Source organism: Oncorhynchus clarkii, chromosome 1 (assembly GCF_045791955.1).
Source record: "Oncorhynchus clarkii lewisi isolate Uvic-CL-2024 chromosome 1, UVic_Ocla_1.0, whole genome shotgun sequence".
Taxonomy (NCBI): domain Eukaryota; kingdom Metazoa; phylum Chordata; class Actinopteri; order Salmoniformes; family Salmonidae; genus Oncorhynchus; species Oncorhynchus clarkii.
Genome location: NC_092147.1, coordinates 65234519 through 65255926, shown reverse-complemented (window position 1 = coordinate 65255926; position 21408 = coordinate 65234519). Strand labels below are relative to the sequence as shown.

The following is a 21408-nucleotide window of genomic DNA, read 5'->3' as shown; positions in this document are numbered from 1 at the left end:
AGAAATTCTATGATTGATTCGTGATGACCATAAATCTCTGTGGTCAAGCTCTTCCCACAGCTGTGCCCTTACGCTGTAAGCCACAGGCTAAAAAGGTACATTTCTCATTTAGATTTTTTGTTTTTAATAAATGATTTGATTCCCTTATTGTTGACTGGCTTGTTCTATAGTAAATGAGCCCTATAAGAGTGCTCTACCTAAAACACTGGGTGACCTCTGAGGAAAACACTATGTTCCATTATTTTCTACATGGTTTAAATTACATGATTTTAAATTAGGTGAAATGTCAAACAGTGCTGAGACTGTTTGAAGTGTATGCATACGTGTTTGTGGACTTGTGTGTGTGTGTGCAGGTTTTTTCTGCGTGGGAAAGTCTTGGGTGGACCATGTAAGTGTTTTTTGGACCGTTGTTCTGGATTGGGAAAGAAATTCTGTGTAAAAAAAATCTGAACCTATTTATTTTTGAGAACAAACAATCACTAAAATAAAAGCTAGACAGCCAGGGAGAATCTAAAATTCTAAATATTATGCCATATGTATTTTTGTCATGACGGGAGCCCCCCATTTGATTTAGTTAAACTATTTGAATCACTCTGATAGCATAAGCCATGGCAAGATGTGTCGAATTTCAGGAAATTACCTTTCCAATTAGCAACAGTCAACAAAATGATGTTTTTAATGCAACAGTTGGACAATGAGTAACAATACTTTTTGAAATGGTATAAACAATCAGATATTGACTGAGTTATAGAACACAAACCATTTTACAAATTAGATTTTGGTGGGAATCCAGGTGTTCAACTTATTGTGAAATGTAACAATTTTCTTTTATCAGGTTTTGTAGAAAATATTTTTTGTTAAAATAAAGACAATTATGTGCCTCATTTGTATAAATACAGTGTATTTGCATAAATTAAAAACATTAGCATAAATGGGTGGAACAGTGCTGCAAGCTCTAAACACTACCCTAAACACTACCCTATCTGCACTCAATCGCCTGCACTGTCGAGATTGCCTCATTAATTACTGTTGTTGTGTTGTCTTGCATAATTCAACATGTTTGTCAAAGATACCCTTGGATTAAAAATCAACACACTTGGCTCTAGATTACACCCATCTAAACATGCTTGACATTGTTGGCGAGATCAGACACATCACTATAATCCGAGTATTCATTTTCAGAAGTTGCTTTTATTTCTGCACGTCTAATTTGTCAAAATTACAACTTTTTATTCAATTCTAACTTGTTTCCACAAAACAATGAACACCCATTAAAAAAAAAAGTGATCTTTCTTGTGTGTTAAAACTGATTTGTTATCTGTGTAGAATTGCAGGATATGAGCTTGAAAACAGCTATATTTTGTCACTGCGGCCAACAGGAGTGCCTTAAAAAAAGAATAGTTGGCTAGCACACCATTGGCCACGCCCCTGTCACACCCACCAATTAAGCCCCATTTTGATCCAGAAAAAAAACATGGTGCGTTTCTGTAATCCAGGGCACCACTAGCTGATTGTCACGCATTGCTGGTGACTACAGCACAGGCGTTCACATTTGTTATTCTCTGACACATCTTCCTGCAAAGGTTGCTTACCCATAGCCCTGAGCAGCACAAAAAAAAAAGACCGCTTTTACACTGAATAATATTGTGTGTGTGTGATCAGCTCAAGGCTGATACACACACACACACACACACACACACACACACACAGAGAGGGGCCGCTGTATTAGCCAATTTTAAGGAGAATTTATTTTTCAAAAAATATACATATCCTTCAAGAGTTCTTTGATACAGGAATATTAAACACCCATTGTGTTAAATTACAGTATTCTGCTTAAGCATATGCCTGCTTTGTTTCATAAAAATAGTTTTTTTTAAAAATGGTAGCTAATTTATAACTGCCACCAAATCCAGGTAATTGAAGATTGTGAAAGTGGGGTGCTGAATGTTGTATGAAGTGTTCTTGCTGTGTAATCAGCCTCACATGAATTTCCACTCAAACATGAAACACTCACTCAATATTTGATTGAACGTTTTAGGTAGAGTGCCTCGGAACAGTTTTGGGTGTGTAAAAAGTTCTCCGATTTTTTTATTTCTTTTTTCATTTTTTTTTTCAGTGACCTAATTCCGAAACCTGGTATCATTGTGAGCTATGTCACTCAAATCCCAGTGGACATCATTAGGTAACTGGGTATGATAAAGTAGTGGTTCCACACACACAAAGTTTTTAAGGTTGTCTCAGGTAAGCGAGTCCCCTTGGTGTATCACGATTCTGGAGGAGGGAACCCAGCATAGCAGCACGTGCACTGAATCCTTTCTATCACGGAGGGTCAAATGAAGTCACTAGCTAATAGCTACTTTACTGGAATCCTTTTGATTACAATTCAGCCTGCTCCTTTTGTATCTCTTCAGAATGCCTGTGACTTAAGAACCTGTGGATGAGGACGTCGCTGGAGTACCTCAGAATTTGGGTATGGTGGTTATTTTCCTAGAAATATGTTCTATTTCTAATAATGGGAAACCTAGGGTTGTTTCAGTACGGTTATATTGCTACGTTTAGGTGTGTGGGTTTACCATGGGGAAATGTTGCTGGTATAAGTAGGTTTAGGAACTGGGATCGTGTGGTGTGATGATTGTATCAAATGTAATGCTATTGGATTGTGCCATTTCATTGAGATATTTCAGACCTTGCAGCATATCATTTTTCATGTCCAGTGTCATGTACACAAAAGTAAAGCTAAATCACTGACTAGGCTTTGCTATTCTAAAGTATGTTCTAGTCAATTTTGCTCTAAGTACTGCTGTACCCACTAGCAATCTATACTGAGCAGAAATATAAACGCAGCATGTAAAGTGTTGGTCCCATGTTTCATGAGCTGAAATTCAAGATCCCGGAAATGTTCCATATGCACAAAAAGCCCATTTCTATAAAATGTTGTGCACAAATTTGTTTACATTCCTGTTAGTGAGTATTTCTCCTTTGCCAAGATAACCCATCCACCTGACAGGCGTGGCATATCAAGAAGCTGATTAAACAGTATCATTACACAGGTGCACCTTGTGTTGGAGACAAAAGGCCACTCTAAAATTTGTATTTCTGTCACACAACACAATGCCGCAGATGTCTCAAGTTTTGATGGAGCATGCAATTGGCATTCTGACTGCAGGAATGTCCAACAGAGCTGTTGCCAGAGAATTGAATGTTAATTTCTTTACCATAAGCCGCCTCCAACGTTGTTTTAGAGAATTTGGCAGTACATCCAACCGGCCTCACAACCGCAGGCCACCTGTAATCACGCTAGCCCAGGACCTCCATATCCGGCTTCTTCGCCTGCTGGATTGTCTGAGACCAGCCACCAGAACGGACAGCTGATGAAACTGTGGGTTTGCACAACTGAAGAATTTCTGCACAAACTGTAAGGAACCATCGCAGGGAAGCTTATCTACGTGCTCGTCGTCCTCACCAGGGTCTTAATCTGACTGCATTTATGGCGTCTTTTGTGGGGGAAAACTAATTCTGGCTTTGTGGGGGAAAAACGAATTGGCTGCGCCAATGTGAAATACATAGATTAGGGCCTAATACGGATTTCCTTCTATGAGCAAGTCAGTTAAATCTTTGAAATTGTTGCATGTTTTATTTTATACTTTTGTTCCTTATAGTATTGAGATGTCTTCCTCCTTTACCTCAGATTGCCTAATCAGAATCCATTCATTTGATGTGCTGTAATTTCATACACTCACGTTTCCTCTGCCTGACTCTCTCTGTACTGTAATTGCATCTGATCATTCATTCCAAGGCTGATTTAACTCACACACTCATTTACCAAGACCCCCCCCCCCCCGTAGCTCATTCAAATACACTGTCTTTGGGTAAATGGCATTCCAACACTTTCATGTCCCAAACAAGGGCTGTCACTACAGATTCCCTATAAGTAATTCCATCTTTCTAATGAGCTGAAGTCAGGGTTTTTTCTGAATCAAATAGGGGCTTAGGTGGTGGGCATGGCAAGGGGTGCGGTCAGCTGAATTTTAGAGAGAATTTTAGGCACCCACCCTTGGTGGTGTAGAGAGATTTCCTGCAATTCCCCAAAATTCTCACATTTTTGCAGTTAAGCTAATTTCCTGTAATTTTACACGTTTTGCCATGCAGCTGAGAGACAATGTATCAGTTTAAAGCTAATTTCCTGCAGTTCTATGTGTTTTGCTAATGCTGTGTTCTTTTGCTCTCACACAATTCTGCTCACACATAATGCTGTGTTCTTTTGCTCTCACACAATTCTGCTCACACATAATGCTGTGTTCTTTTGCTCTCACACAATTCTGCTCACACATAATGCTGTGTTCTTTTGCTCTCACACAATTCTGCTCACACATAATGCTGTGTTCTTTTGCTCACACATATTCTCCCTGACTGTCTAGCTTTTATTTAGGTGATTGTTAGTTCTCAAAGATTATATTGTAATATATTTTAGAAATTTAGCAGACGCTCTTATCCAGAGCGACTTACAGGCGCAACTAGGGTTAAGTGCTTTGGTCAAGGGCACATCACTAGATTTTTCACCTAGTCGGCTCGGGGATTCTACCAGCAACCTTTCTGGTCCAATGCTCTTAGCCACTAGGCTACCTGCCGCCCATATCTAGGTCCATTGTCTTTCCTACATACTTTATCTGTTTTTAGTCGTTTACACCGAAAGTGTTGTTTATTTTACACTTTTAGGACTTGGGCAACCCGGAAAAAAAACACTTACTGTAGGTGGTTCACCCAAGCATTTCAATGGCAGAAAAATCCTTGACCGAAGTTTGACTTCCTTTTTATAAGATATTGAAAACTGGGCTGTAGTCAGTTATAATAATGTTGTTTTTCAGGCAAAGCTTTAAGACACATCTGACATATGAAGAAAAGGATACGGCAGGGATAACCATTAGGGAAGTTCATTAAATGGGACTTGTTGCCTGCGCATTTAAAAATGCCACAAACTAATGCTTCTAACTGCCGGAACATTTGTAAAGACCCCCCCCCCCCTGTGTGGGAGTGCGTCTGAGAACTGAGAGTAGAAAACAATTCTTTCATGACTGATGGAACGCAACTTGCCACCCCCTCGTGCTGCCACTTAAATCCCAGGCAAACATCAAGTCCCGAAAAATCACTATGCTATTTTCCACTGCGCTGTTATTGAGAAACTGCCACACGGCTGTAAAGTGTATTTCTGTAAAGAGCCGCAGTGCTGTAAAGTGACAGAAATCCAGCCTTAATTGGCTTTCTTAACAGAGGTCGATTTCACAAATCCACACGCAGACAGAGACGGAGACGTGGGGACAGAGGTTCCTATTGGTAAAACGTAGGCAGGGCGTAAATACAGGCTGTACATCCATGTGGTGTTTCATTGATCTGGTTATTTTAGTGACCAGGGACAAATTGGCCGACATTTTCTATATCTGCCAACTTTTATTTGACCCCAGCAGCTTATGCAACAGCTCAGGAAAAACTGAAATATTAGTCAGGCCAATAGGTGCACATTCTTATGCAGTTGGTTAAGCAGGTCCGGTGGCAAAGACCTGTTTTTGAGTAGATGCACCCTTCCTTTCCACTGCAGGGGTTGCCACGCCTTGTGTGACATGGGGACTTAGGCCATCACTCTAGGCTTCGTCACTCAAATGTGAAGAAGAAGCGCACAAAACATTTATGATTTCCAGACTCAACATGCTCTTCTCTTCCCTTTCTTGTTATAACTGAATGAATGTTTAATGGAGGTTTGAGTCACTGACTACACCATGCATGAGAAATTCAGTGTGGCAAGGAAATAGAGTTCTCGAGGATGAGTCAAACCGTTACGTAGTACAGCGATTTAACATCTCGGGTCCAAATTCCACCATACTGTAAAGTCCATCACAATCTAGATGGAGGATAGATGAACCACAGAAATAAAATGACTAGAACAGGCTTGGCACTTCTAATGGGGATGCACGTTCTAGTCATTCTTTCTATGAGATAAACACTGAAATGTAAATGGTAAAAGCATCAGTTAAGTGGGTGTTGCAGTTTCCAAGGACAAAGGTCATATTTTAATATCTAGTTGAACAAATCCCTTTCATTCGCATGAAGAGGAGACCGACACAGGGGATGCAGATTTGGGTACCTTGTGAGATTTGGGTACCTCTACCATCCATTATATTGGCCAACATGCAATCATTGGAGAATAAACTGGATGAGCTCCGTTAGAGACTATCCTACCAACTGTAATATCTTATGTTTTACCGAGTCGTGGCTGAACGATGACACAAATAATATACAGTCGGCTGGGTTTTCCATGCATCGGCAAGACTGAACGAATAGCTCCGTTAAGATGAGGGGTCTGTGTATTTGTCAATAACAGCTGGTGCATGAAATCTAATATTAAAGAAGTCTTAACGTTTTGCTCGCTTGAGGTAGAGTATCTCATGATAAGCTGTAGAACAAACTATTTACCCAGAGTTTTCATCTATATTTTTCATAGCTGTCTATTTACCACCACAAACCGATGCTGACATTAATACAGCTCGTTGAGTGCGGTCTAAGGCCATAAGCAAACGAGAAAATGCTCATCCAGAGACGGCACTCCTAGTGGCCGGGGACTTTAATACAGGAAAAGTTCAATCTGTTTGAACAAATTTCTACCAGCATGTCACATTTTATTTATTTCACCTTTATTTAACCAGGTAGGCTAGTTGAGAACAAGTTCTCATTTGCAACTGTGACCTGGCCAAGATAAAGCAAAGCAGTTCGACACATACAACATGTGTAACCAGAGGGGCAAAAAAAACCTCTAGACCACCTTTAATCCACACACAGAGACTCGAATAAAGCTCTCCCTCTCCCTCCGTGCATCGGCAGGATAGAACCGCTACGTCCGGTAAGATGAGGAGTGGGATATGTGTGTTTGTCAATAACAGCTGGTGCGCAATGTCTAATATTAAGGAAGTCTCGAGGTATTGCTCGCCTTTGGTAGAGTACCTCATGATACGCTGTAAACCACACTATCTACCAAGAAAGTTTTCATCTATATTTTTTTGTAGGCATCTATTTACCACCACAAACCGATGTTGGCACTAAGACCGCACTCAACGATCTGTATAAGGCCATAAGCGAACAAGAAAATGTAATCCAGAAGCGGCGCTTATAGTGGCCGGGGACTTTAATGCAGGCTAACTTAAATCCATTTACCTCATTTCTACCAGCATGTCACGTGCAACCAGAGGGGGAAAGAACTCTATCACCTTCACTCCACACACAGAGATGCGTAAAAAGCTCTCACTCGCCCTCCATTTGGAAAATCTGACCATAATTATATTCTCCTGATTCCTGCTTACAAGCAAAAACTAAAGCAGGAAGTACCAGTAACTCACTCAATATGGAAGTGGTCAGATGATGCGGATGCTTCGCTATAGGACTGTTTTGCTAGCACAGACTCGAATATGTTCAGTGATTCATCCAATTGCATTGAGGAGTGTACCACCTCAGTCATCCACACCAAGCTAAAGGCTAGAGCTGCCGCTTTCAAGGTGCGGATTATTAATCTCGGTGCTTATTTTTTTAAAAACTGCTATGCCCTCAGACGAACCATCAAACGGGCAAAGTGTCAATACAGAACTAAGATTGAATCCTACTACACCGGCTCTGATGCTCGTTGGATGTGGCAGGGCTTGCAAACTATTACGAACTACAAAGGGAAACCCAGCCAGGAGCTGGCCAGTGACGCGAGCCTACCAGATGGGCAAAATTGTTATTTCATTTTTTATTTAACCTTTTTTAACTAGGCAAGTCAGTTAGAACAAATTCTTATTTTCAATGACTGCCTAGGAACAGTGGGTTAACTGCCTTGTTCAGGTGCAGAATGACAGATTTGTACCATGTCAGCTCTGGGATTCGATCTTGCAACCTTTCAGATACTAGTCCAAAGCTCTAACCACTAGGCTACCTGCCGCCAATAAAATGCATTTTATTGTTGTTTCGAGGCAAGCAATACTGAAGCATCCATGAGCGCACCAGCTGTTCCAGATGAGAAAGACCTTTTAAACAGGTCAACATTCACAAGGCCGCAGAGCCAGACGGATTACCAGGACGTGTACTCAGAGCATGTGCTGACTACCTTGTACGTGTCTTCACTGACATTTTCAACCTGTCCCTGACCCTGTAATACCTAGATGTTTCAAGCAGACCACCATAGTTCCTGTGCCCAAGAACAGCAAGGTAACCTGCCTAAATGACCACTGACCCATAGCACTCACATCTGTAGTCATGAAGTGCTTTGAAAGGCTGGTCATGGCTCACATCAACACCATCATCCAAGAAACCCTAGAGCCACTCCAATTCGCATAACGCCCCAACAGATCCACAGATGACACAATCTCTATTGCACTCCACACTGCCTTTTCCCACCTGGACAAAAGGAATACCTACTTGAGAATGCTCTTCATTGACTACAGCTCCACGTTCAACACCGTAGTTCCCTCAGCTCATCAACAAGCTAAGGACCCTGAGACTAAACACCTCCCTCTGCAACTGGATCCTGGACTGACCTCCCCCAGGTTGTAAGGGTAGACAACACATCTGCCACACTGATACTCAGCATTGCTCTGATGCTACTCCCTGTTTACTATCTATGCATAGTCACTTTACCCCTACCTACATGTACATATTACCTCGATTAACCTGTACACCCCCCCCCCCCCCCCCCCCTATTTAGTAAAAAAAAAAAAAAACTTTTTTAACATCATTGTAAGGGCTTGTAAGTAAGCTTTTCGGCGCATGTGACATACAGTGGGGAGACCAAGTATTTGTTACACTGCTGATTTTGCAGGTTTTCCTACTTACAAAGCATGTAAAAGCATGAGGTCTGTAATTTTTTATCATAGGTACACTTCAACTGTGAGAGACTGTGTAAAAATCATACAATGTGATTTTCTGGATTTTTGTTTTAGATTCCGTCTCTCACAGTTGAAGTGTACCTATGATAAAAAATGACAGACCTCTACATGCTTTGTAAGTAGGAAACACTGCCAATTTTGCAGTTTATCAAATACTTGTTCTCCCCACTGTATATAGTTTGATTGGATTGGCACTCTGCTCTGACGTCGCATACACTAGTGATTGGATTGGCACTCTGCTCTGACGTCGCATACACTAGTTCTGACCATGTGGCCCCACCCCACTGCACAAGCTGCTGTGAAGGTCATTGATCTTTCGTTGGAATTCCGCTGTGACGCACCAGCCTTTCCCTCCCTTTATTTTCCCCAATGAACCCGTCAGCGGGGTTCACACACTGTAAAAATAGCAACATGATGAACACCCCTGTGCTGCTGGGGTATTTGTGGGACATGAGAGAGAACAGGGGTGGAGGGGACATCTGTGACCCAGGAAGCGGTGGACTGATCGATGGCTTATGTTCATTGGTCCCCCCAAGGGCATAATCCAGTCGTGCAATTATGCACTGTTTTGAATGAAGGGAATCTTTGAACCAAGCCAGAGGTGGTTAAACCTTCCTTTATTCCATAATGTTTTCCTAATCATTCAGATTTCTCAGAATGCTCTCCCCAGGGATACATAGCAAAGTGCTGACGGGACTCCCTAAAAACACACCGCTTCAAACCCTCTTCCAAACCTTAACATAATTCTTCTAACCTGCTATGTTAACTTTCCTGACCTTCTGTGTAAATTCTCCTAACCTGCCATGAAGATGTCACTTCTGGTCTTAGCTGTATCGAAGTGGCATGTTGTTAGGGTATCTCGAGTGCTGATCTTCAATCTGGTTTATTGTATCTGAACCTCTTAAGAGGATTTCTATGGCTTAAGTTGACGGCATACTTTCAGTTCGGCTGGTGGGTATGTGCTCGCATACTCCCTTAAAAGACCTTCGCTAGAAAAACGCGGCAATAGTACTGTTTGTCAATATTTTTTTATTTTTTTAAGATGCCGTAGCCAGTATACACTTCCTCAAGATAACTCAAATCTGTCATTTACTTTTCACATTTTTTTTTTCCAAGGAGATCTGTCGCGCGCTATATTACATCCAACTAAGATGTTTGCTGCAGTGTTTCCTCAAGTGAAATTTGCATAAAAATTATTTGTCTCATTGAATGACAAACATTTAATTGAAGAATCCCTACTGTTGACTGATGAAGGGGCGTAGACTTTAACTACCGACTTCAGCTTGCCTCTAAAAAAATAAAATGTGCCTGAACAACTGGGGGGGAAAAAAATCTTGCCAAAGACCTAAATGTCATGATATATGCACAAACTCTTCAGAACGGTTTCGGCTGGAAAGCATGCGGACGGATTTACAGTGCAATGAGTGCATCAGACTGGGGCATAAGTAACGTACGTGTATAATGGATATAGAGAGGACTACGGTCTCCTTCTCTGTGTTGCAGGATGGATAGACGGCTCTCTGGTGTTTCTCCACTCTGTGGCAATTGGATCCACAGGGCTACAGAGTGACTCAGCAAAAGCCAAGTCATCAATCAGAATAGATATTGTGACAGGCTCTTCTCCTGTTCAGCGTCTTAGTCATTTACAGCCACTAGTGTGTGGGTGTGGGTGTGTCTGTGTTCCTAAAAGTGCCTTCCGGAGCGTGTGTGTGTGTGTGTTTTCCATGGTTTTGATTTTGGTAGGGGGTGTGGCTTCTTTTCCTAACGAATATGCCTAGTTTTTACATTCTAAACTTAGCCCACAATGCTTCCAGTCAGTGGACTGTAGTTTAAGAGTTCATCTATTGGGAACACACTTCTGCTTGTAATCAATTGTAGGCTTGAGGGCATGCTCAGATTTTCCTCTCTCTCATTCTATTCCACATACACGTATGCACACACCATACTCTGCAGGCAGAATTTTGAGAGCAGATATTTAAAAAATCCTCCATCACGACACATGAATTGTGTTTGATGTTTATTTGAAGTGGCATCCCATACCCCTCCCTCCACTCTCCACTACAGACAGCTTGCACCAGGCAGCCGTTTTTTTTTCTGCCCACTGCTACTGCTCTCATCAAAGCCTATTGATTCAAACCACTTTTTTTGTTGCTACCGCTTTAGGAGCGAGGGAGAGTGGAGAGAGCCAGGGAGGGAGTAGGCATGGTCGGAAGGGAGGGAGAGAAAGGGAGTGGAACTGGACAGACCTTTACAGCTGGCTTTTTGCACAGGGCAGGGCTCAGGGCTGGTGTCGCTTCTACCACATCTAATGCTTGTCTCCTGGCAGGAATAACCGACCGGACAGACGCTGAGCACCAAGGATGACGAGCGCTACCCCGGCCAGGAAGCCGTACCGCAAGGCTCCGCCTCAGCACCGCGAGTCGCGCAACAACTTGCCCTCGTTCCTAGAGGACCTTAGTGGGAGCACGCCGCCTGCGCTTGCCAACACCGCTGGCCCCAACCCTCCTGACCCCTGCCAGGTAATTCGCATTCCAAACCATACTCCAGGTTTTCAGCGAACAAGGTTCACAGACCCCTACCTGAAATGCCCAGTTAGTCCTGAGAGCCGCAATATATTTTCTTCCTCCTGGTCTCTGCTCTCAGACAGTGAGCTGGATGTCTCCAGCCTGTCCAGCCTGGATCTTACTGTCCTGCCCCCACCCAAAATCTTCAGCCATAGAGGCATGACAGTGGGCGTCACAGCCAACCAGGCAGCCAGGGACTTGCAGGGGATGAGACGCTTCTTGAGCCGCAGTGAGGGCCTACTCGCTCTCTCTGGAGACGAAGACCTCCGCTCAGATGACTCCCAGCGAGGTGGCTACTCTACCTCTCCAGCCCAGTCCAGTCGCAGCCTGGAGCGCTCGCTGGTCTTCAAGGACAATGCAGAGATCCTGGTTCCCAGAGGAGGTCAGCACCACCAGCAGACTTCCTTCCAGAGACTAGCCCTCCCTCCTAAGGGGATCCTAAAGCAGCCCAACCAGCTGGGCGTCCACTTCTCAGACCTCAGGAAGTCCAAGTCTGCCGAGATGCTGGGCCAGAGCCGAGGCGGGAAGCCCCAGAGGAGGTCTCTGGCCAAGACCACCTCAACCAGACAGATAACCCCGTCCTCCACTTCGCAAAGCTCAGCAACCTCAGAAAGAATGATCCAATTCCTAGAAAATAAACTGAAGTTCTCCAACTTCCTGGATGATGTCACCACCAGGCTCATCAGCCCTGCCAGAATGCAAATGCTGGGTGGAAAACAGCAAGAGGACACAAGACCGGTTAAGGGAAACCAGCCTCCGCACCAGGCACAAAATTCTCCCCTGACTCCCGAAGCGAAGAAGAAGCGAGGAACCGAGAGGAACCCTGCGATGAGCCGGCCGTGGGACGAGTGGTCCTCGGCGCTGGACAGGGACGGGCCTTCCAGGAAGGAAAAAGGTCGACCAAAGACCTGGCATCCCACCCCGAAGGACACCCCTGACCAGAATGCAGAGAAGTGTAGGGCAGACCCCCTTAGGGAGGGAGCGAGGCCCAAAGCTGAGGGGCCCATCTACAGCCGTGTGGGGGGTGGCGGGGACTCCAGCTCTCAACGCTGCAGTGAGACTGATTGCGAGGACAAGAGTCGGCAGAGAGACCATCACCAGAAAAAAGGGCACCAGTCCTCTCAGCTGGACACCAGAACACAACACAAGGACGCTATGGATAAACCCACAGCTAAATATGTGCCCCAGCCTCCTCACTCTGAAACAGTATCACAACACCTCTCTTTTTCTATTTTATCACAGGTCAAGGTATGTGAGGAGAAGTTCTCCCCCCCCCCCCTTCCCCTCCATTGTTATACGCCTTCCATAAAAATAATTGGAAGCCTTCTCAACAACAATCTGTGTATTGTGTCGAGCGGATTCAACATGCGAGTTGCTTAGCTACAACTCTCGTCATATTATAAATTGAAATTACATTTGCCAATAACTGAAGGTAAGTCATTTCCCTAGATGGCTCGAGAGTAGAACCGTACTGTACAAACACTCAAGTGGTATTCACTAGCCAGCTTTCTAGTCCAATCCAAACTGAAAAGGTCAGTGTTGTGCATCTGTGTCATATTAGTTTTTTACTTTTAGATATTTTTATTTTAATGCACTGCATTCTGCTATAGCGCTACACTGAGTGTACAAAACATTAAGAACACCGTCCTAATATTGAGTTTTTCTCCAGGCTTAAAAAACCCTTTTAACCTGTCTCCTCCCCTTTTATCTACACTGATTTGAAGTGGAATTAACATCAATAAGGGATCATAGCTTTCACCTGGATTCACCTGGTCAGTGGAAAGATCATGACAATGTTTTGTACACTCGGTGTATAGCCGTTGTTGAGACTGGCCATTATGTTGTAAAGATATTCTGGATTAATACTGTGAAATGATTCTACAGAGATGAGAATACAATATTCATATATGTGGTGCTGATAACTAGCCTCTTAAGTGCCGTAGATGCGCAGGCTGCTCTTCTGTGTAAACTGAAGTCTTTTTTTTTTTTTTTAGTTTGCAGAATGACAGGGGCTGTCAAATTGATTTCATAGCTCCATGAGACGTATTGGCATGTGCAACTAAGAGACATCCTGTAAAATTCTGCCTTGTCTGCTTATCTCTCTAACCCTTCGGCTTCAACAGAAATGTGGCTAACACTGAAAACTACCAAGGAATCTGAATTCTGTGCAGTGCGAAATAGGTTAATATAAATGTGGAACATTTTTTTTTTGTACAATTTCTGCTTAGTTCAGTCCTTGAAAGCCAGTGAGTGTTTTTGAAATGGTGTATTGTTGTCGCGGAGTGCATCTCCAATGTTTCCCAGGTCTGTCTGCCTAGCTCAATGCCTCAAGGTTGTAGATAGAGAGCCTTTTTAAAAGAAATTACTAATTACAGCCAGTAATGATTGCCGGTCCAGCAAAATGTCTGTTTTGTTGCAAACATATCTACAATGGCCAAACTAATAGGATGTTTGTTGTTGCAGGACTCCTTATCAGATGCAGACAGGATCAAGTAAGTAATTATTTTATAATCTACTTATGCTTTGACAAATATGTGCTGTATTTTCGGTGAGAAATGCTTCAGCCACAGGATTGAAAATACTAAATTTGACTTACAGTTTAAACAAACAGAAAACAGTGAATCTCAGCATGACTTCTTTGGCTATGGGTTACTGTGTCTATTTGCCTGCTTCACTTTGAGCCCAGTTTTGACACCTCAGTGTGTACTGTATAGATCAGTCTACTGTGTGGGAAGCTGTAGCCCCGGGTGGCGTGACCTGATTGGCACTGGGTAGATAGGCTGCTTATAGGAGATGGCCAGGTTGGCACCAAGCCACAGCCAGCCCTTCCCAGGAGCCCCAGCTGCTCCCGTCTAGACACTTCCTGAGGAGAGGGAGCCGGGCAGGCCGCACTCAGACGCCCAGCTTCTGCGTCAGTAACGCTAAGGGGAGGGAGGGTTCATAGAGACATGGCTGATCCCATATGGTGCTATGATGACAAGCCCCTGCGGTGTGGTGGGAAGGGTGCTGCGCAGGTGGGTGAGTGAGAGTGGAAGAGGAGCAGGTTGCTATTAGCGCCAACATCCGTCACCCACACCCCCCCTGCCGCCTCCTTCTCCCACCCCAGCCTGGGCTCAAAGTGAATCTATGTGATCAGTGGCGTCTCCCTGCTGGAACCCCCCCAGCTGTGAAAACTCCACACAGCTAATGAGAGAAAGCAGCTCGGAGTATGTGGGGGAGTCCATTACCACCAGCCGTGCAGGATTGACCACTAGTACAGAGACGGAACACTAGTTGTAATTACAGCTCGAACTTTCACCTCCATCAGTCCTGCGGTCCTCCTCCGCTCCACTTCCTCTCCCAAAAATAATCCCTATAGTCGGCTAATTACTACCAAATCTATCAGCTGCGTGTGTGACGGTGCATGTTTGATGTGTCATTTTAGCCTCTCGCAGTAAAGTCTAGCCCAGCGCTGGCTCTGGTACGCTACAGTTCCCTTTGGTATCAGTGAACGAGATGTAAAGGGTTAATATAGTCAGGCCACCATCCACATGTGTGGGCATCATCAGGCAGCAATGCTTAATGAATTGACACCGACGTAGCTGCTGTTGGATCCCCCCCCCCCCATTCTCTTCCTTGTGGTGGTAAATGCTGATAAGCTCCTTTGTGGTACACAAGCAATGTCACTGATTGGCCTAGATGCCCCTGCGCTGGTGTGGGATGTTGAATGATTCTGTGTCAGACTAACTGAATACAACCTGAGCTGAGTGCCGCTGTTAATCATTACCGCCCAGTCACCCACTCTTGCCCTAGAGTTCCTCAAGTCTCTACATAGGCCAGAGCTGAGTCTGTCTCCCCAGCGGTAGTGGAGTTTTGTCATGCTGTTCTATAGAATGTTGGCTGTTCGTCTACTGCGCATGCTGCAGAGGACTGTTTCTCAGATGAATGGGATTACCAGTACATCGGTTGACAGACCGATCTTCCTCCTCTCTCCCTCCCGTTGTTTCCACCATACTCTTCTGAATGGGAAAAGGTCAGAAAAGTCCAACTAAAGTCACAATAGTTTTGTCAAATGTTTTCCCATTAAGAACACCTGCTCTTTCCATGACACAGACTGACCAGGTGAATCCAGGTGGAAGCTATGATCCCTTATTGATGTCACTTGTTAAATCCACTTCAATCAGTGTCAATGAAGGGGAGGAGACAGGTTAAAGAAGGATTTTTTTTTTTTAAGCCTTGAGACATGGATTGTGTTTGTCTGCCATTCAGAGGGTGAATGGGCAAGACAAAATATTGAAGTGCCTTTGAACAGGGTTTGGTAGTAGGTGTCAGGTGCACCAGTTTGTAACAAAAACTGCACCGTCGCTGGGTTTTTCACGCTCAACAGTTTCCTGTGTGTATCAAGAAAGGTCCACCACCCAAAGGACATCCAGCCAACTTGACACAGCTGTGGGAAGCGTTGGAGTCGACATGGGCCAGCTTCCCTGTGGAACGCTTTCGATACCGAGGTCAAAAGGGCAACTCAATATTAGAAAGATGTTCTTAATGTTTTGTACACTCAGTGTATATCTCTCTTATGTGTGGGAATACTTTTGGTGTTTTTGCAGTCTTTTATGTCCAACAATTTTAAAACAAGAAAGGGAAAAAATGTAGTTAGGGTCACCAGTTTGGGCAACCCTGGTGTAATGCATGTAAAACCTCTAAGGATGTGTTTTACAAGTGAATTGAAAGACCGTTTCCCAATCCCAGTCTTTCAAAATCCTTTCTGAAAGCTTGGGAATATCTATTTTCTCTTATCACAGTTATTTTCCCATTTGCGCCTTAATTTACCACTCCTCCTGTTTGGCTCCCGGGGAGCATCTCGATGTGCAAGGCTGTTAGAGGTGTTTTGTAACAGCCTAAAAAAGTACCCTAACCGCAGTGCACTCAGGTTCTGGGTAGTCTGTAATCGCAAGACACCTTTTATGCTGTGACATGCTCATTTTGCCTTTGCTGTTGCACTGTAATGCCCAATCATCCAGGTTAGATCTTAATGGTAGCCACGCCTTGCTTTTATACACACTGTGCATTGGTTAGCAGCAGCAGTTCTGTGAAAGCGTGTATTCTACCGTATAATTAATGTAGATTTTTTTCCCCCTCGCTGCTTATGTGTATTTACAGCATAGCAGAGTGGATTACACTCCTTTTGTTGTTTCTTCTTCTTCTTTAAACGTAAGGCGTAAGCTTGGCTTCTTTTACACACCCACTCTCCGTGATCTGAATAGGATCTGAGCTCATGTTTCTCATGTCATAATCCGCATAAACATATGTGTTGGTTGTGTGTGTGTGTGTGTGTGTGCACACATACTTAGCTCAAGTAAACTTGTACAGGGTTACAGGGTAGTACCCACAGACTGTGCCAAAAACCAATTTTCTGCCTTTTTCCTCAAACCCGTGCCCTGAAAGAGCCAAAACGGAACAGAACCGTGCAGAGACGGTGAAATCCTGTGTGTAATTATAGAATAAAACATTGGCTGCCGCCCCACCAACCGTAACATACCATGAATTATTGATGTTCTCTTTTCTTGAGTCGCCCTGGTTTTGGTTGGCAAAGTGTGTCTGCATGTGTAGGATACACGTGGGCATTTTCCTTCCTTCCCCTCCAGAGCTGTCAACTTTGAAGAGGACTACCCTGTTGCTCTGGAAGTTTGGACTGGAGCTTGTCGATTTTAAAGATTTTGTGTCTGCCAGCTGTTAGGTGGGGGAAAATGTCCCATTTGACTATTGCAGATGCAGCACGGGGGAACCGATAGCAGTGCGAGGGCTAACTTCATTCCACCCTGTCACACCCAATCACACCCTGTGACAGGGTAACGCACCTGGATGCTCCTGTTGTGGTCCCCCGTCTGCCGATCAATTGCCTGGCTCTCACAACCTAATCTGAGCCCACTGGAAGTCTTACTTAAACATACATCGGTGGACTGTAGTTAGGATATATTTTTTTTGGCTGCTAACTGCTGTCATGCAGCAGAGCGGTCCCCTAGGTATTTGGGTCTGTCTGAGCCGGTAGGACAGAGACCCTGAAAACAGTGGTTTTAATCAGTGTGCAGTGAGTGAGTGGGTGGCTGGATGCTGCATAGTGCGACACACGGTGTGGTGACAGGATTGTGGACAGTGGGTTGTGGCAGATGGCAGATGTGTCCTGTCCCATGGCAGCTGCTCCGTCCCCCCAGCGTCCTAACAGCTGCTCCCATTAAACTCCACAGACACACTAGGACAAAGGCAGGCAGCCACCCGACACACACACACACACGAGTGCTGTGAACAACCATGTGTTCGCTCTCTCTCGTACACACAGAGAAAAGACGCATACTTTCTGTCATAAATATGCACTCACTCATGTGCATGGACCTTTCTTTCACATATGCCATTTTTCCCTCATGTTAATCGTAGTTGTTAATTATGAATTTTCTCTATTCCCATTGACATTATTTTCAATAAACTATGAATAAACTGTGACCCTGAATTTTGGGTGAGTTCTGTGGCTGAAGCAAGTTCCCATGGCTCTCTGTTTGTCTTGTCAGTCTAGTCACTATGTGTGAATACAGTACTGTCTGTGAGTCATTCCACTGCACCTGGGCTGACTGCCCCCCCCCCCCACCCACCTTCACCTCTCTACCACTCCCTCTCCCCTCCAGGATCCTGCAGCAGCAGAATGAAGAGCTTCGCCGGCGGCTCTCCCACACCACCCACAAGATGGAGGCCATGGAGACGGAGTTTGAGACCAGCCGCCACTACATGCAGGGGGAGATGGGTCGCACGCGCGACGACCTGGAGAAGATGAGAGACAAGTTCCGCAGGTGACGAGCGTAACCTCCCTCATTTCCTGAGCCCATTATCCATGTTATGGGAGGCACTCTTGCCACTTCGTGACACGGATAATATTTCATTCCGTTACACCGCACACTCACTTCCTCTCCCAACCTCACTTTTTTCGGAAACGATAAAGATGAAATGAATACCTTCCCCGGTAATCCATTTTTAATGAATCTGATCAAAGCTGTTGAATTAATGAGAGCTTAGGCATCTGATTATGCAGCTAGTTGTTACTTTAATTTCTTCAACCTCTGGGCATGTTGGATCGTCTATTTGAGAGCGAGGTGGTTGGGGGGAGTTTCTGCCACATGGAAAAAATGTAGATGCCAGAAAGTCTATGCTGTTTTATCTATGATGTATCTATCTATATTTCAGAACGTTGTTCAATGGGAGGATGTTACCATAGCGCCCGACCACACTTCCTCTGTCAGCCCTAGTTAGTGACAACGTCAGGCCTTCCTCTACAATACATGACCACCAGTCCTTTTTTGAGTTAGAACTCAGAGCCTGACTGTTGAGCCAGAACAACATTTTAGTTGTTTATGTTCTTGACTTCGTTCTATACCACATTACGGGCACACAACTATGGTTCTTCTATCATTTGTCTTTCTTTCAATCTTTCCACTGTTGAAGAACCTCTTGATTTAAAAGCGTCTCCTGCTTTCCCTGGCAATACACCTGCAACCCACCTCTCAGTTTTTGGTTAATAAATCAAACTCTACACATCTGCTTGTCAATCAAGTTACTTCTGAAGAAAAGGGGCAGGCCCAGAACCACCTGTGTACAACTTTGTAGCTTGTTAAATAAAGATTTAAAATGTTCACAGTTTAGCGATAAAAGCTTATTAACGGAAGTTGGTCTTGAAAAGCCTGGAAAATGCGCGCTTTGAGTCCGAAAAAAAAATAAAAATAAAAAAAAATAGATTTGAGTATTTTGTTTTGCTCCTAATTTGTGAGTTTAAGTGCAGGTAAAAAAAAAAAAAAGAGGCCAAAATGACACGCGCGTAATGGTTGGTATGCATAATCCACCATTTGAGACAAACGCTCTCACTTTAATGAGATTGTAAAGCTTATGTTATTATGGAAGTGTCATGGTAATGATGGATGAGTTTCCCACCACCACACACAGGAAACCTAAACTCCTCCAGAGGGAGGACACGGGGCTGAAGCTGGTAAATACGACTTGGCGGCAACACATTTTCCCATATCTGCTGTCGGCTGATAATGGTTGCCATTTTGTTTCTTAAGCATTTTAATCGTTAAATATGTTGCTTGCTTTTGAATTATTTCCTAATACATTTCCTATAGCTTTATATGTCAATGTGCCATTTCATTTTTATCTCGCTGTCCACATGTATGTGGAGAAATAGATTTGCTAATTTTACTGTCACGAATGCTTTGGCTCTGGGTTGCACTAATGTGAAGATGCACGTTTAAGTCAAGATTCCAGGGAAAAACCACGTGGATGCTCATTTCAAATCTCGTGTGTTGTGTGTGTGTGTCACATTCAAAAGCAATCATCCCAGTTTATCTCCAATCAAGAGGAATCTTCCTGTTTTTCGCTCTGAGCAGCCAGTCACTTTCAATTATCCCTGCAGTGTTTCCATCAATAAATCACAGAATGAGGCTACATGCCTGTGTGGGATGCGATGGTCCATCTGCAGTTCCGTACTAGATGATCACACCTTCAAATACAGCTTCAGCAAAGATAAGGGTTCAATTGGATTGCCATCAGTTAACTAGTGTGCTCCACTCGTATGTCCTATCTGATTATCACCGGGCAGCACCGTTACACAGATGTTTTCAGAGATCAATCACTGAAAAGGCTCTGGGAATGAAAAGCCAATTGTTGTAATTACGACTACATTTTTTAAAATTTAGCTATTTATTTACTTTACCAGACCCATTAGCAGCATTCACATGTGACTCTCTGAGGACTTCGTTTGAATAGTCTGGCAGCCGTAAACTAATCAATCTGACTTCTTAGCGGAGCCATCAGGTGACTGTAATTGCGCTCCAAGTCCGTCGGCGCAAAGTCCGATCAATGTCTACCCTCTGAAACCCTGAAATGCTGCGGGAGTGTGAACGAAAAGTATGGACTCAATACTGTAAGTCCGGATAAGAGCGTCTGCTGAATGACTAATGTAAATGGGCACCGCTGTGGTCTCGGTGGCTATCGGTGAGCTTTGCTCAAATGTCTATTCACTTTTGATTGGGGAAAAAGACAGTGAAAGTCATTGGCAGTGATTTGCAGCGAAGCCTTTATGATTAGTGAGGAATGCGACAGGAGAGATGCTGGTGTTATTGGGAAGGACAGCCCTTTGGGAAATATGTCTTAAAAAGCCAGAGGTTTTGTACTATGAATCCCATTTATACACACTGGTATCACCCTGGACACTACAATAGCGATTTAGTGTCATTGCATCAGGGTTGTAATATAGATGAGGTTAAACCTGTGCGCGTGTCCATGTGCAATATTGTTTGATCAATGAATCAATCACGTGGCCAGTTGGCCCGGGGACAGCAGTTATTGTGACACGTTCACGTCTGCGTGGTCAAATGAGCACCCAGCATGGCTCATGGCAGAAAGAGGAAATGAAACTAGTAGGCTAGAGCCTGGCCCTGGTGCAGACCTGACTACCACGGAGAGGATCACCGGCTGTTAGACTCTGGCCTTGTAATCCCCTCTCGGTGGAAAGGGTGACGGGCAGAGTGCTTTGTGAGCATCATTTGTGTGCTTCTTAGACTTCTATTGGATTTTCAGACAGTCCTGCGTTCAAACCCTCTGGGGTTTCTGTGAGATGGGGTTTTAACCATACAAAGGCAATATTTGTAATTTAACAATGGACCGAGAAGTGATGAGACCTTTTTTTAAATAGATGTTTTTCTCTCTTTAAAAAAAAAAAAAGTCTCAAAGGGAGTTGACTTGAGCATAGTTTATCATGATTCACGCTTACTGAAAGCTTAAGGCGTGGCGCACTTTAGTGCCCTGAACTTCTGGACTACCACACCTCTTTACTGTTGCTCACCATTACAAAGTGTGAGCGTTACTGATGAAGGTGGTGCACAATCAGGGGTCCTATACAACAGGAACATCAATACCTCAAA

At 44.0% G+C, this 21408-nt stretch overlaps 1 protein-coding gene across 2 annotated transcripts in view; it reads left to right on the top strand.

The window, feature by feature from the left end:
* Nucleotides 1–21408, top strand: part of LOC139410918 (tight junction associated protein 1 (peripheral)) — a 70387-nt gene that overhangs the window by 34549 nt on the left and 14430 nt on the right. The window contains exons 3-6 of one of the 2 annotated variants that reach the window (XM_071156585.1): nucleotides 2412–2470; nucleotides 11230–11422; nucleotides 13931–13959; nucleotides 18124–18285. In XM_071156585.1, the coding sequence (XP_071012686.1) occupies nucleotides 11264–11422; nucleotides 13931–13959; nucleotides 18124–18285 (350 nt within the window). In that variant the 5' untranslated portion in view covers nucleotides 2412–2470; nucleotides 11230–11263. Of the gene's footprint in view, nucleotides 1–2411; nucleotides 2471–3358; nucleotides 3416–11229; nucleotides 11423–13930; nucleotides 13960–18123; nucleotides 18286–21408 lie in introns of those variants that run through there. The other variant, XM_071156592.1, reaches the window with a different exon arrangement.